Source organism: Canis aureus, chromosome 16, assembly GCF_053574225.1.
Source record: "Canis aureus isolate CA01 chromosome 16, VMU_Caureus_v.1.0, whole genome shotgun sequence".
Lineage (NCBI taxonomy): Eukaryota > Metazoa > Chordata > Mammalia > Carnivora > Canidae > Canis > Canis aureus.
The window spans coordinates 9,367,809-9,379,058 of NC_135626.1; the positions used below are offsets into that span (position 1 = coordinate 9,367,809).

The 11,250-nt window shown below is 48.9% G+C and overlaps 1 protein-coding gene across 3 annotated transcripts in view; it reads left to right on the top strand.

The window, feature by feature from the left end:
- Positions 1–11,250, top strand: part of CFAP77 (cilia and flagella associated protein 77) — a 130,490-nt gene extending 119,240 nt beyond the window's left edge. For all 3 annotated transcript variants that reach the window (XM_077851187.1, XM_077851189.1, XM_077851188.1), the window contains exon 6: positions 10,385–11,250. In XM_077851187.1, coding sequence (XP_077707313.1) covers positions 10,385–10,507 — 123 coding nt within the window. In that variant the 3' untranslated portion in view covers positions 10,508–11,250. The remainder of the gene's footprint in view (positions 1–10,384) is intronic.

An 11,250-nucleotide genomic window follows, 5' to 3' on the forward strand; every position in this document is an offset into this window, starting at 1 on the left:
AAGTTCTTACATCTGCTACAGTGTGGAAGAGTCTTGAAAACATGATGTGAAGGGAAAGAAGCCAGTCACAAAAGACCATGCCCTGTATTATTCCATTTCTACAAAATGTCCAGGCAAATCCATAAAGTCAGAAAGTAGGGGTTGCCGGGAGCTCGGGAAAGGGAAATGAGGAGTGAGTACAAATGGTATGGGATTTCTTTTGGGGGCAATAAAAGTGGACAATCCTATGCATGTACCTAAAATCACTGATATATATACTTTAAATGGGTGAGCTTTATGATACATGAATTATATCTCAATAAAGCTCTTTTAAAAAAAAAGAGGCAAGCCGCTTGAAAAATAAGAATAACCCACTTAAGTCAGATGAGTGTTCATTGCCTGGATGCAGTCTTTGGAGGCTGGAGTAGGGTGATAATTGGCTGCTGTGAAATGGTCTCAGATGGTGAAGGAGGGTCTGGTGTGTTCTCAGCTCCCCCAGATTATCCATTATGACTCTCACCTCCCTGAAGCCTATGAACATTATAAGCTGAAGAAGCAGAGGTGGAGGTTTTGGGGACATTCAAACACCCCACCACGGTGTTACCTTGTTACCTATCAGCCAGCATCTAGCGAAAAGATTCATTGTCCAACTTTGATCGCAACTGCTAACTAGCCTTAGCTAATCCTCAGAAATGATCTAGAGATACCGTATAGTTTCTGGAAACAGCAAGTTGATACTCATTTTCTTTTTTTTTTTTAATTTTTATTTATTTATGATAGTCACAGAGAGAGAGAGAGAGAGAGGCAGAGACATAGGCAGAGGGAGAAGCAGGCTCCATGGATCGGGAGCCCAACGTGGGATTCGATCCCGGGTCTCCAGGATCACGCCCTGGGCCAAAGGCCCGCGCCAAACCGCTGCGCCACCCAGGGATCCTGATACTCATTTTCAAAGACATGCGTGGCCATCTTTCCTCCCACCCCTGTAATCTCAAAGAGCACAAGAGTCAGTGGAGCACGACCTGGACCCCAGTTCTGGCTTTGTGTGTAAGGGAGCTGGGTCTCCTGGGGCCAGACACTTAACCATCCCAAAGCCTCCTTGTCAGATGAGGATGGTGTCCCCCAGCCCCTCAGAGAGCTGTTTTTCCCACTGCTTGCCCCCCCCACCCCCGCCCCCACGCCAGCTCACCCGACGTGGTGATTCCTCGTGATGCCACATGAGACCCTCCGTGGAGGCAGGAAGTTTGCTTCCTAAGCCTGAGCTTGGATGTTCTTTGAAAACGCAGCATGTGTCAGCAGGGAGGGTCAGGCCCCGTGTCCTTGCTTCATCTATTTTTGGACCACAGAGAAATTGGAGCCAGTAGCAGAATAACAACTTAGGGGACCAGATGTCTCAGGAGAGACTGTCACCCTCGTTAATTACTTAAACCATGAACCTTCTACATCAGAGCTTAGGACGCAGCCTGTGTGCCGACGACGTCTTGCACGGATTTGTGCTCTACCAGGGCCTCTGACCTCCAGCTGCCCTGAACTTGACAGAAATTACTGACCTGGGACTGATCCATAATTTTCAAGTACCTCTCATTAGAGGAGACAGCCCCTCAATCTTTTAAAGCAAAACCTCTCTCCTGGTCCCCAGAGTGGATGTCACTTAAAAAACAAAAAACAAAAGAAAAAAAAAACTAAACTAAACTAAGATCTTTATAGTTGTCTTTTTTGTTTGTTTGTTTTTGTTTAGCTCTTTGGCAGATTTTTTTTTTTTTTAATCTGGCCTTTTTTTTTTTTTTTTTTTTTTCTCAAATCCTGCTTTTTGCCTTCTTGGCTCCCAGACTGGGCACTGGAAGGCTTGATGTCCAGTTGGGGGGCTATTGTGTGGCTAATGAGAGGGGACTGGAGGGTCAGCTGGCCCAGCTGCCCCTTTTAATAGGACCGTGTTGGAGACCTGGGCTCAACAGGCAGGTGGGGAAGCCGTTCAGCCTGCGCACCTGCCCGGTGGCAGGTTAGTTGCTCCAGCTGCCGTGGGCACTTGCACATGCCCTCCATGTGCGTCTGGGGGTGGTTTCATGAACAATCACAGGACCTGACCTTCTATAAAGAGCCCTGTGCTGTGGCTGCCACCACATACCATCTACAGAGGTCTCGTATGGAAGGGAGAAGACAGGAAGGAGACAGGGACAGAGAGAAGGCGAAATGCCGCTCACTCTTCAGCATGTGGACTGGACCAGAGGCTGGTGTCACCAGGCAAAACGACCGCGTCTTTCCTCCTTGGGTCTCAGATGTGTTCCTGGACATTGAGATGAATGTGCCCAGTGAAGCAGGATTAAGTCTAACAGGGGAAAAGTCAGCACAAGCCAAAGCCACAGACCACCGGCCATGAAACTTCATTTGGCTGCAAAACTCAAATGATTCAAATGGATTCATGCACAAATCTCCAGCAAATAAATCTCTTCAAACAGAGTAACTCTTTCTAAGTTGTGTGTGGAGGGAGGAGCCCCCGCACGCCTCCATCCCTTGCCTGAGTCACTTCTCCAAGACGCAGTTCCAAAACCCCGCCTTGTGTTTTCACATCAAAAAGAAGAAAACGCAATCGTTCCTTACAGATAAAACTGACGCCCTCGGAGCTTCCCTCCTTGTTCCCACTCCCCACCCTCCCCGAGGCAGGGCTTTGCATGACTTCCTGGCACATCTTTTCCTTCCAGCTCTATTTAACTAGATTCAGACACATGCTTGAGCAACACAGGGGACTCTTTTGTACGTTTTAAATCTTTCATACAAATGGCATCATCCTTATGTTCTATTCTGTAAATTCAACTTTCTTTCCCCTGCAACATTGTTTTCGAGATTCACACGTGTTGACCCAGACCTAGAGCAGTGCTGTCCCACAGAACTTTCTGTGATGATGGGAATGTCCATCAGTAGCCACTGGCCGCGTGGGGTCCCTGAGCACTCAGAATGTGCTTAGTACGACAAAGGGACTGAATTTTTTTTATTTCCCTTAATTTTAGTTACTTCAGATTTAAATAGCCACATGTGGCTCGTGGCCACCGTGTTGGACAGGACCTCTCTAGGGTGTTCGTGTTAAGCAATGCAGGGTGTTCCACCGTATGAATTTACCACCTTTGGTTTGTCCAGTCCCCACTGATAGACATGCAGTTATTTCTAATACTTTGTATCCTGTTACCACGAGGATTCTTTTTTTTTTTTTAAGATTTTATTTATTTATTTGAGAAAAGGGGATGGAGAGAGAATGTGCGAGGGCACAAGCAGAGGGTGGGGCAGAGGCAGAGGGAGAAGCAGACTCCCTGCTGAGCAGGGATTCCCAACTCAGGGCTCCATCCCAGGATCCTGGGATCATGACCTGAGCCGAAGGCAGATGCTTAACCCACTGAGCCCCACAGGCGTCTCTACCATGAGGATTCTTGTACACATCTCTTAGTGGACATTTTTGAAAGTTTCTCTAGGGTCTATAGCTAACCATGGACTCATTGGTTCACAAGGCGTGCACATGCCCAGCCTTTCCAGGTAATGCTAAATCCTCTTGAGTTATTGTACCAAGTACCACCCTTGCTAGCAGCATATGAAAGTTCCCACTTCTAATGTCAGGCTCGTTACCATTACTGCCGCCAGCTGGTGTGATGGGCACGACATGGCATTTTGTCTCTTCATTCTCTGGTTGCATACATTAGGTTGAGCTTCTTTCCTGCATTTATTGTCCTTCAGATCTCCCCTCTGTGAATGGCCCGTTCATTTCTTCTTTCTGTTTTCTGACCGCCGTGGGATAGCAACACCACTTTCACCCCCAACCCCCAACCGCACCTCTACCTTATTTTTGAGTCACTGCCTGTGTGTTATCCCCTTGGGAAACCTCCTCTGTCTCCAAAGTAGGAGTTTGGTTCTCTGTTATTTAACTTCTCACAAATCTGGTACTTCTGGGGGTTCTTGCTGGCTCAGTTGATAGAGTGTGTGACTCTTGATCTTGGGGTTGTGAGTTCAAGCTGCATGTTGGGTGTAAAGATTACTTAAAAAAAAAATCTTAGCACTGGGTGTTACATGCAACTAATGAATCACTAAACTCTACCCCTGAAACTAATAATACACAGTATATGTTAACTAAATTGAATTTAGGGCAGCCCGAGTGGCTCAGCATTTTAGCGCCGCCTTCAGCCCAGGGCGTGACCCTGGAGACCGGAGATGGAGTCCCATGTCGGGCTCCCTGCATGGGGCCTGCTTCTCCCTCCGCCTGTGTCTCTGCCTCTCTCTCTCTCTCTGTCTCTTGAATAAATAAATGAAATCTTTAAAAAGATAAATAAATTGAATTTAAATTTTTTAAATGACATTATATCCCTGGAAAAAAAATCTTAAAAAAAAAATCTGGTACTTCTTTTGAGTACTCAGCACAAATGAAACTGAGTAATTAGTTGTGTGATTACATTTTTATTACTGTTTCCTGGGTCCATGATAGCAGAGGCTTTCTTCTTCTTCTTCTTTTTTTTTTTTTTTTTTTTTTTTTTAGAAAAGCCTGGTGCCTAGCACAGAGTCCAATCTCCTGGTGCCTAGCACAGAGTCTCAGACATCACAGATACTCAAATAACCAGTACAGAAACAAAAAGGACAAAAAGGACATGTCTTATCCCTGAACCCAGATCATGTGGGCACCAGCTCCATAATGGTGCCACTTCATTCCACTGAGGGGTTTTCTGTTGAAAATAGATCATATTTTCAAGGAAGCTTAAAAATAAAAGCTGAGCAAACACACAGGATCTGATTCATGCAAATTACATTGGCACCAAAGAAATCAAATTAGAAATCAGTCACAGATGTAACTAATACAATTGCCTGGAAATTTAAAAGCACATTTATAAATCACTAAAAGAGCAAAGAAGGAACCCAAACAGAAATCTGATAGCAAAATTAGATGAAAAGAGAATGGAACAAAAATAAATATACTCAAAACTCGAAGCTGAACGGAGATCAAAGAAAATTTAGAGGGCAAAGGAGTTGCTCATGCTATGTTATATAAACGGTGATATTAGAAAAAGAAGGAGTGAAGGGTAATTAGCTCGCAGATGACTCGAGATGCCAGGAATAGAAGTTCGGTAGGAGTGGCCTCAAAGAAGGAATCAATGAAGTCATGAGCAAAATTAGGGAAGAGGTGATGGTACAACTAAGGTACGGAGCGGATGAAAAGCTGGTCCATCGAAAGTGGATTGGAAGAGCAGAACACAGGTGTGTTCCACAGCAGTGGGAAATGGAATCCAGGAATCTAGATCCCCTGGGGGCCAAGCAGGGCCACAGGCGGCAGGGGTGGACTCAGGGGTGGACTCGGGAAAGGTGATGGGCTGGCTGCTGGGCTCACTGCCTGGGGCTGAGCCCAGAACAGGGCATTGCTTCCTACTTGGGGGCCTGGATTTGCGTCTATAGATTTGGATTCCATGGGGGCCAAGGTCTCTTCAAACTCTGGGAATCTTTTATTCAAGTTCAGTTGCCAAAAATATCATCTGAGGGGCACCTGGGTGGCTCAGTTGGTTGGTTAGGCATCTGCCTTTGGCTCAGCTCATGATCCCGGGGTCTTGGGATCAAGCCCTGCGTAGGGCTCCCTGCTCAGTGGGGAATCTGCTTCTCCCTTTGCCTCTGCCCATCCCTCCTCACCCCCTGTCCTGTACATGTTCTCTCTCTCTCTCTTAAATAAATACATAAAATCTTTAAATATATATATATATATATATAATCTGAGGAGGGGATTAGGAATCCTAGGACCAGCAGTGAACACTAATCTCTTTTGAGATCTGACGGCTGCTCAGCGCCTCTGCCTCATCTCATCTCCCAGCTACACTGATACACTTTCATTTGCTCTCATTTGCCCAAATTCTTCCCACTGCAGGGCTTTGGCAGGTCCCCACCATCGAAGACTTTTCTTCCCTCGCCGTCCCCTGCCCAGCTCCCTCATCCTCTCCAGGAAGGCCTTCCTGCCCCCTGGATGGAGTGAAAACCCTCATCCACAATCCTAATAAATTGCCACTAAGCATGTGTAGTGTTTTCAGCAGCCACTTCCCATGCCATCTTGCAGGGTCCACGGGTACAATTGCCACCGTCTGCCTCACTCACTGGCATATCCCCAGGTATACTGCACGGTGGAGGTGCCCAGTCCCGATTTGGGCAACACTATTTGATGCTGCCCATTCAAACGGGTCCAGGGCCTCGGCCAACGCAGGTAGAGCTGCCCCCACCTGCTCTGTTCCCAGGGCTCCTGGCAGGCTGGGACGCTTGCCTCTTATTTACCTGCATGGACCCTAGAGCGACTCAGCTCCATTGAGCAAAGCTGTCTCCTGCCAAAGCCGTTACAATTTCTTAGCTCCAGGCAGAGGCAGACCGCAGATGTCTTAATTTAGAAGCATCTCTGAAGGAATTCCTTGCTCCATAGCTCTTCATCCTTTGACTCCAGGGGTCCGTGGGGGTCGTGACCATACACGGCTTGAGGCCTGACTTGTAATTAGGATCCTTATTCCTGGTTGAGTTGCTATTTTAGGAAGGGAGAGTGTGCCTGTGGGATAGGAGCCACAAGGTTCCCAGCAGTGACTCTCTTGACTCATTTCATGGGCGATTATTAAAAAAGAGTGGAGTCTCTCAATGAAGAGCTAGGCCGGTCCCATGGCTGTGGGTTCAATCTATGCAACCAGGGCGAGTGACTTAACCTTTCAGGGCCTCTATTTCCCTATCTGTAAAATGGAGACAACGTCTGGATGTTCTGAGGCTCGTGTGAAATCCGTGCGTTGTGCCGGGCAAACAGCAAGTTTGGCGCCGCTGATGGGTGCAGTGGTGCAGAGCAGGACAGATTCCGCAGACGGGCACCCTGCTTCTTGGCATCTGAGAGCCAGACCTCCCCTCTCCATGGACTCCTGGGTCCTGCTGGGGGATTTGGGGATTTCAAGGGATCCAGTTTCCCTTCTCTTTCCAAAGACCCATCCCATGTCGAGGGCGAGCTTTTGCTTGAGTTAGGCCTTAGGAGAGCCCATTATACCCAACAACACACATCTCCTTTGGTTTTCACCTTGGACACACACACCAAGCCCAGGACACATGCACCCCCTGCCACCCCTGCTGACACTATGTTCCCTACACCTCCCTTCCTACCTCCCTCATTCCAACCCCTCCAGGCCATATTCAAGGTCCACCTGGCCTGAGGAGCCTTCTCTGAGCCAGATGAGCCCTGCCGACTGCCTTCATTCACTCACTGGTTCATTCACACACCTTTCCAGTTTTGTTTAAACATGGCCCCAGGCCAGGCACTGCAGGGTCCTGAACAGAAGAGGTGCACACCCTGCCTTACAGGGCCCCAGGGCTGGGCACTCGCTTGAGCTCCCTGTCTTGGATGACTTAACCAAGTCATCCATCCAAGTCATTTTAGATGAATGTTTGAATGAAAATACCTTTCCTACCAAAGTCTCTAAGTAAAGGGGGGCTGAAAAAAAGAAAATTTCCAGATTTCTCTTTTGTGTGTGTGCTGATTTTCACCTGATTATTTCTAAACTGAGCAGCAACTCAGGGGCTGTATCTTTCTGCCACTTCCTCAGGGATGAGAGTGAGTACTGAGCCTCCTGCCACCAACACCAAATTAACACCACCTACCACTGACCATCAACACCACCCACCATCAACACCATCTACCATCAATACTACCCATATCAACACCACCATCAACCAACACTATCCACCGTCAACACCAAATCAACACCATCCATCAACACTAACCACCATCAACACCACCATCCATCAACACTATCCACTGTGAACGCCAAATCAACACCAGCTACCACCATCCATCAATACCACCCACCATCAACACTATCCAATACCAACACCACCATCCATCAATACTATTCACCATCAACACCAAATCAACACCATCCACCAAATGCCATCAGTACCATCTGCCATTCCTGCATATTGAAATGCCCAGGGAATGGCTTGAAGGTTGTATTCATTTCCTGAGGCTACCATAACAAATTACCACAAACTTGGTGGCTTAAACAATAGAAATGTATTCTCTGGCAGTTCTGGGGGCCAAAACTCCAAAACCAAGGTTTCAGCTGGGCTGCACTCCCACCAAAGGCCCTAGGGAAGAATGTTTCCTTGCTTCTTTCAGCTACTGCTGGCTCTTAGCATTCCTGAACTGTGGCCACATCACTCAGCCTATGGCTTCTATCTCTACCCTGTGTCTATGTCTTCTGTCTCAAGCATCCATGTCATTGGAGTCAGAGCCTTCTTGAATCATTCAGGATGTTTGCATCTTGAGATCCTTAAATTAATTACAACTGCAAAGACCCTTTTTACAGATAAGGTCACACCCATAGGTTCCAGTGGTTAGGATGTGGAAATATCTTTTTGGGGGTCACCATTCAGCCCACTACAAGGGCCAGGGGGAGGCATAGAAATAGCAGAGATGTGGGCTACTGAGCCAAGCTTCCCTGTTAAGAGCCTGGCCACCAGGGAGCCTTGCCACACCCTCAGTGCTACAGGAGACCATGGACATGCAAGAGTCCCAGCCAGCTGGTCATCTGAATCAGCCAGGGTGCCCACAAGAGCTCTGGAGATCCAAACTGCCAGCCTTCCTGAGCATCTCTAGCTGCCTTCTGGGAAGCATGGGTGTCAGCTCTGCACCTGATCTCAGTGGAGACATTACCCAGTTTTCTGCCATCAGGAAACCAGTTGGGCTATGAGCTTAGATGAAGGGTTATGACTTTCCCCAGGGGTGGGGAGCTCCCAGGCCTCTGTGTTCCCAGACGGGGGCCAGAGTATGGGGCCCCCAAGCAAAAAGTCTCTTTACAAATCCCTCCCTGTCTTCTAGTGCCTTTTACTATTGTATCCTCCTCCTATCTTTCCCTTCCCCTGTTTTGACACCTAAAGGCTGCCTATAAAACATTTAAAAAATAAATAAATAAAGGCTGCCTATAGCACTGGGGCTTAGCTACCCCCACCCAGAGGGCGGCCCTGGCCTGGATTCTTGACAAGAACGGGGCCTGCTTTATCACCTTGAAGATGTAGCAGAGCCTTCAGCTGCTCCTGCAAACCCATAGGGAACCCCTGCCAGCCCCCCGCTGTAGCCACCTCACCCCCTTGCAAACTGGAGCTCCAGTGGGCTCTGGGGCCAGCACACACCTGCCCCCTTAGCCTGGGAAAGCCCTGCTCACCCTTCCAGCCTCCCCTTCACATCTCCTCCCCAGAGGGGCACCCCCAACTCCCGTGAGGGCTGAGCTCATGCTATCCGTGCTCTCTGCACACCCTCTACTCTCTGAGTTCTGGTGAAACAGCTGCCTAATTATTGTTGATGTCTGCTCCTCCTCTGGATTAAAAACTCCCCCCTGATGGGGCGCCTGGTGGCTCAGTTGGTTAAGCACCTGCCTTAGGCTTAGGTCATGATCTCGGGGTCCTGGGATCAAGGCAGGAGTCAGGCTCTCTGCTCAGTGGGGAGTCTGCTTCTCCCTCTGCCTCTGCCCTTCCCTGCTCTTCCTCTCTCTCAAATAAATACATAAAAATCTTGCAAATAAGTAAATAATCAATTAATTAAATAAAAGCTCCCTGAGGGGACAGAAAATGCCCCATTTCCTGCTGTATCCCCAGTGCCTGGCACAGAGTTTTACTCAATAAATATGCATCACCTGAATGAATGAATGAATCAGTGAGTAAATAAACAAGCAAGCGCAAAACCTTTCCACTCTGGGCCTCCCATAGGTTGTCCTAGAGGAGATTTTCTTGCTCTTGGAGGTGATGGAACTGACCCATGAGGCAGGAGGGGTTTTCGCCTACCACCATTTCTTGAGAAGGAAGGGCAGCCTGAAATACTGACTGCATACCCTTTCAACGGAAGAGACACTCATTGGATCTGTCCCTCACGTTTCTTCTGGAAGGGTGGCATTTGTAAACTCTGGTTCTGGTCCCGTCGCCTCCTCGGGCAGCTGCCACCTGGCAGGAGGGACTTGGAGCTTACTCCCAGGAAGGAGCACTGGCGGGGCCAGAAGCCCCCCCCCCCCCCCGGAGAGGGCAGCTTGTTTAGGGTTTTTAATGGTGGAAAACCAGCATGGGAAGAGTGATGCTGGCTATTAGGTCCCACTGCATGGTGACTCCGGTCATCGTCAGGTGATGTTTATCACTCGTGCATCTTCCCTAACAATGAGCTGGACAGAAGGAAAACTGCTGACGCCAAGCAGCCTTGGCCTCGCCGCCTTTGGCCCATGGTCATAACCCATCGCCCCTCGGTGCCAGGATGCTCACGGCACTGACTCTTCCCTTCCTTCCCCCATATGGTGATTTGTATTACTGCTCTAAGATCGAAATGGAGGGGCGGGCAAGGAGAGAAGGGAGCACTGGGAAGGCGCCTTGTACCCACTGACCTGCTCCCCTCTATCCATAGGTGTGTCCCCATCTCGATACCTTCCCCACCGAGGCTGATCGCCAGAGAGCATTCAAAGCCCACCAGGAGGAGCATGCGGTGCGCCAGGGAACCCTGCGGATGGGCAACTACACCCACCCCTAAAGCCTTCTCAACACAGTAGAAAATTCTCCAAGGACTCACTTTTCTTGCCCCAGCTCACGTTAGACACTCCCCTAATTTTATGCAGGTTCTGCTTTGGCAAGGACCTCAATTCGGGTCTTTGATTCTTTTTGGTACGAGTCCCCCCGCCCCGTCCCTTTTTAGATTAGCCAATACTAACTTACTTTAGCCCCAGCAACCCTCTACCTAGGGATTCTCCCTCCTGCAGGAGGCCACCCACCCTTGGTTCTCAAGCCCTCACCTGGTAAGACAAACCCAAATCACTAGGCAGCGGTTAGACTCCAGGCTAAGGGTAGATTCCAAGGCTCTGCCCATGGAGTGTGAACAACCTGTGTATTTCCTGCAGAAAGCAGGACAGCAACGTGGGTAAGAACCCTTGTTTTATATTCCAAACACCAGTTTAACTGTGAGTTGGGGATGCCTGATGTTTCACCATGCCGGAGGACCCCACGCTCGGGGCTCAGGGCCTACCCCCACCTCCTCCACGCCAGGGGCCTGTCACTCAGGCTGGCCAACATGGGCTTCTCCACCCAAACAGACCTTGGGAGGGTGACCCCACAGGAGAGAGCCTTCCGGGTGAGTGGGTCGGGGGATGATACACAGGCCGAGAACCTCACCGGCCAAACTCCTGGGTGCTCCCTACCTCAGTCGTTCTGCACGTTCTTGCCTTCTCCCCACAAATTATATACTGGTCTATTTTGAATTAAAAATGCTATTTGTCCTCA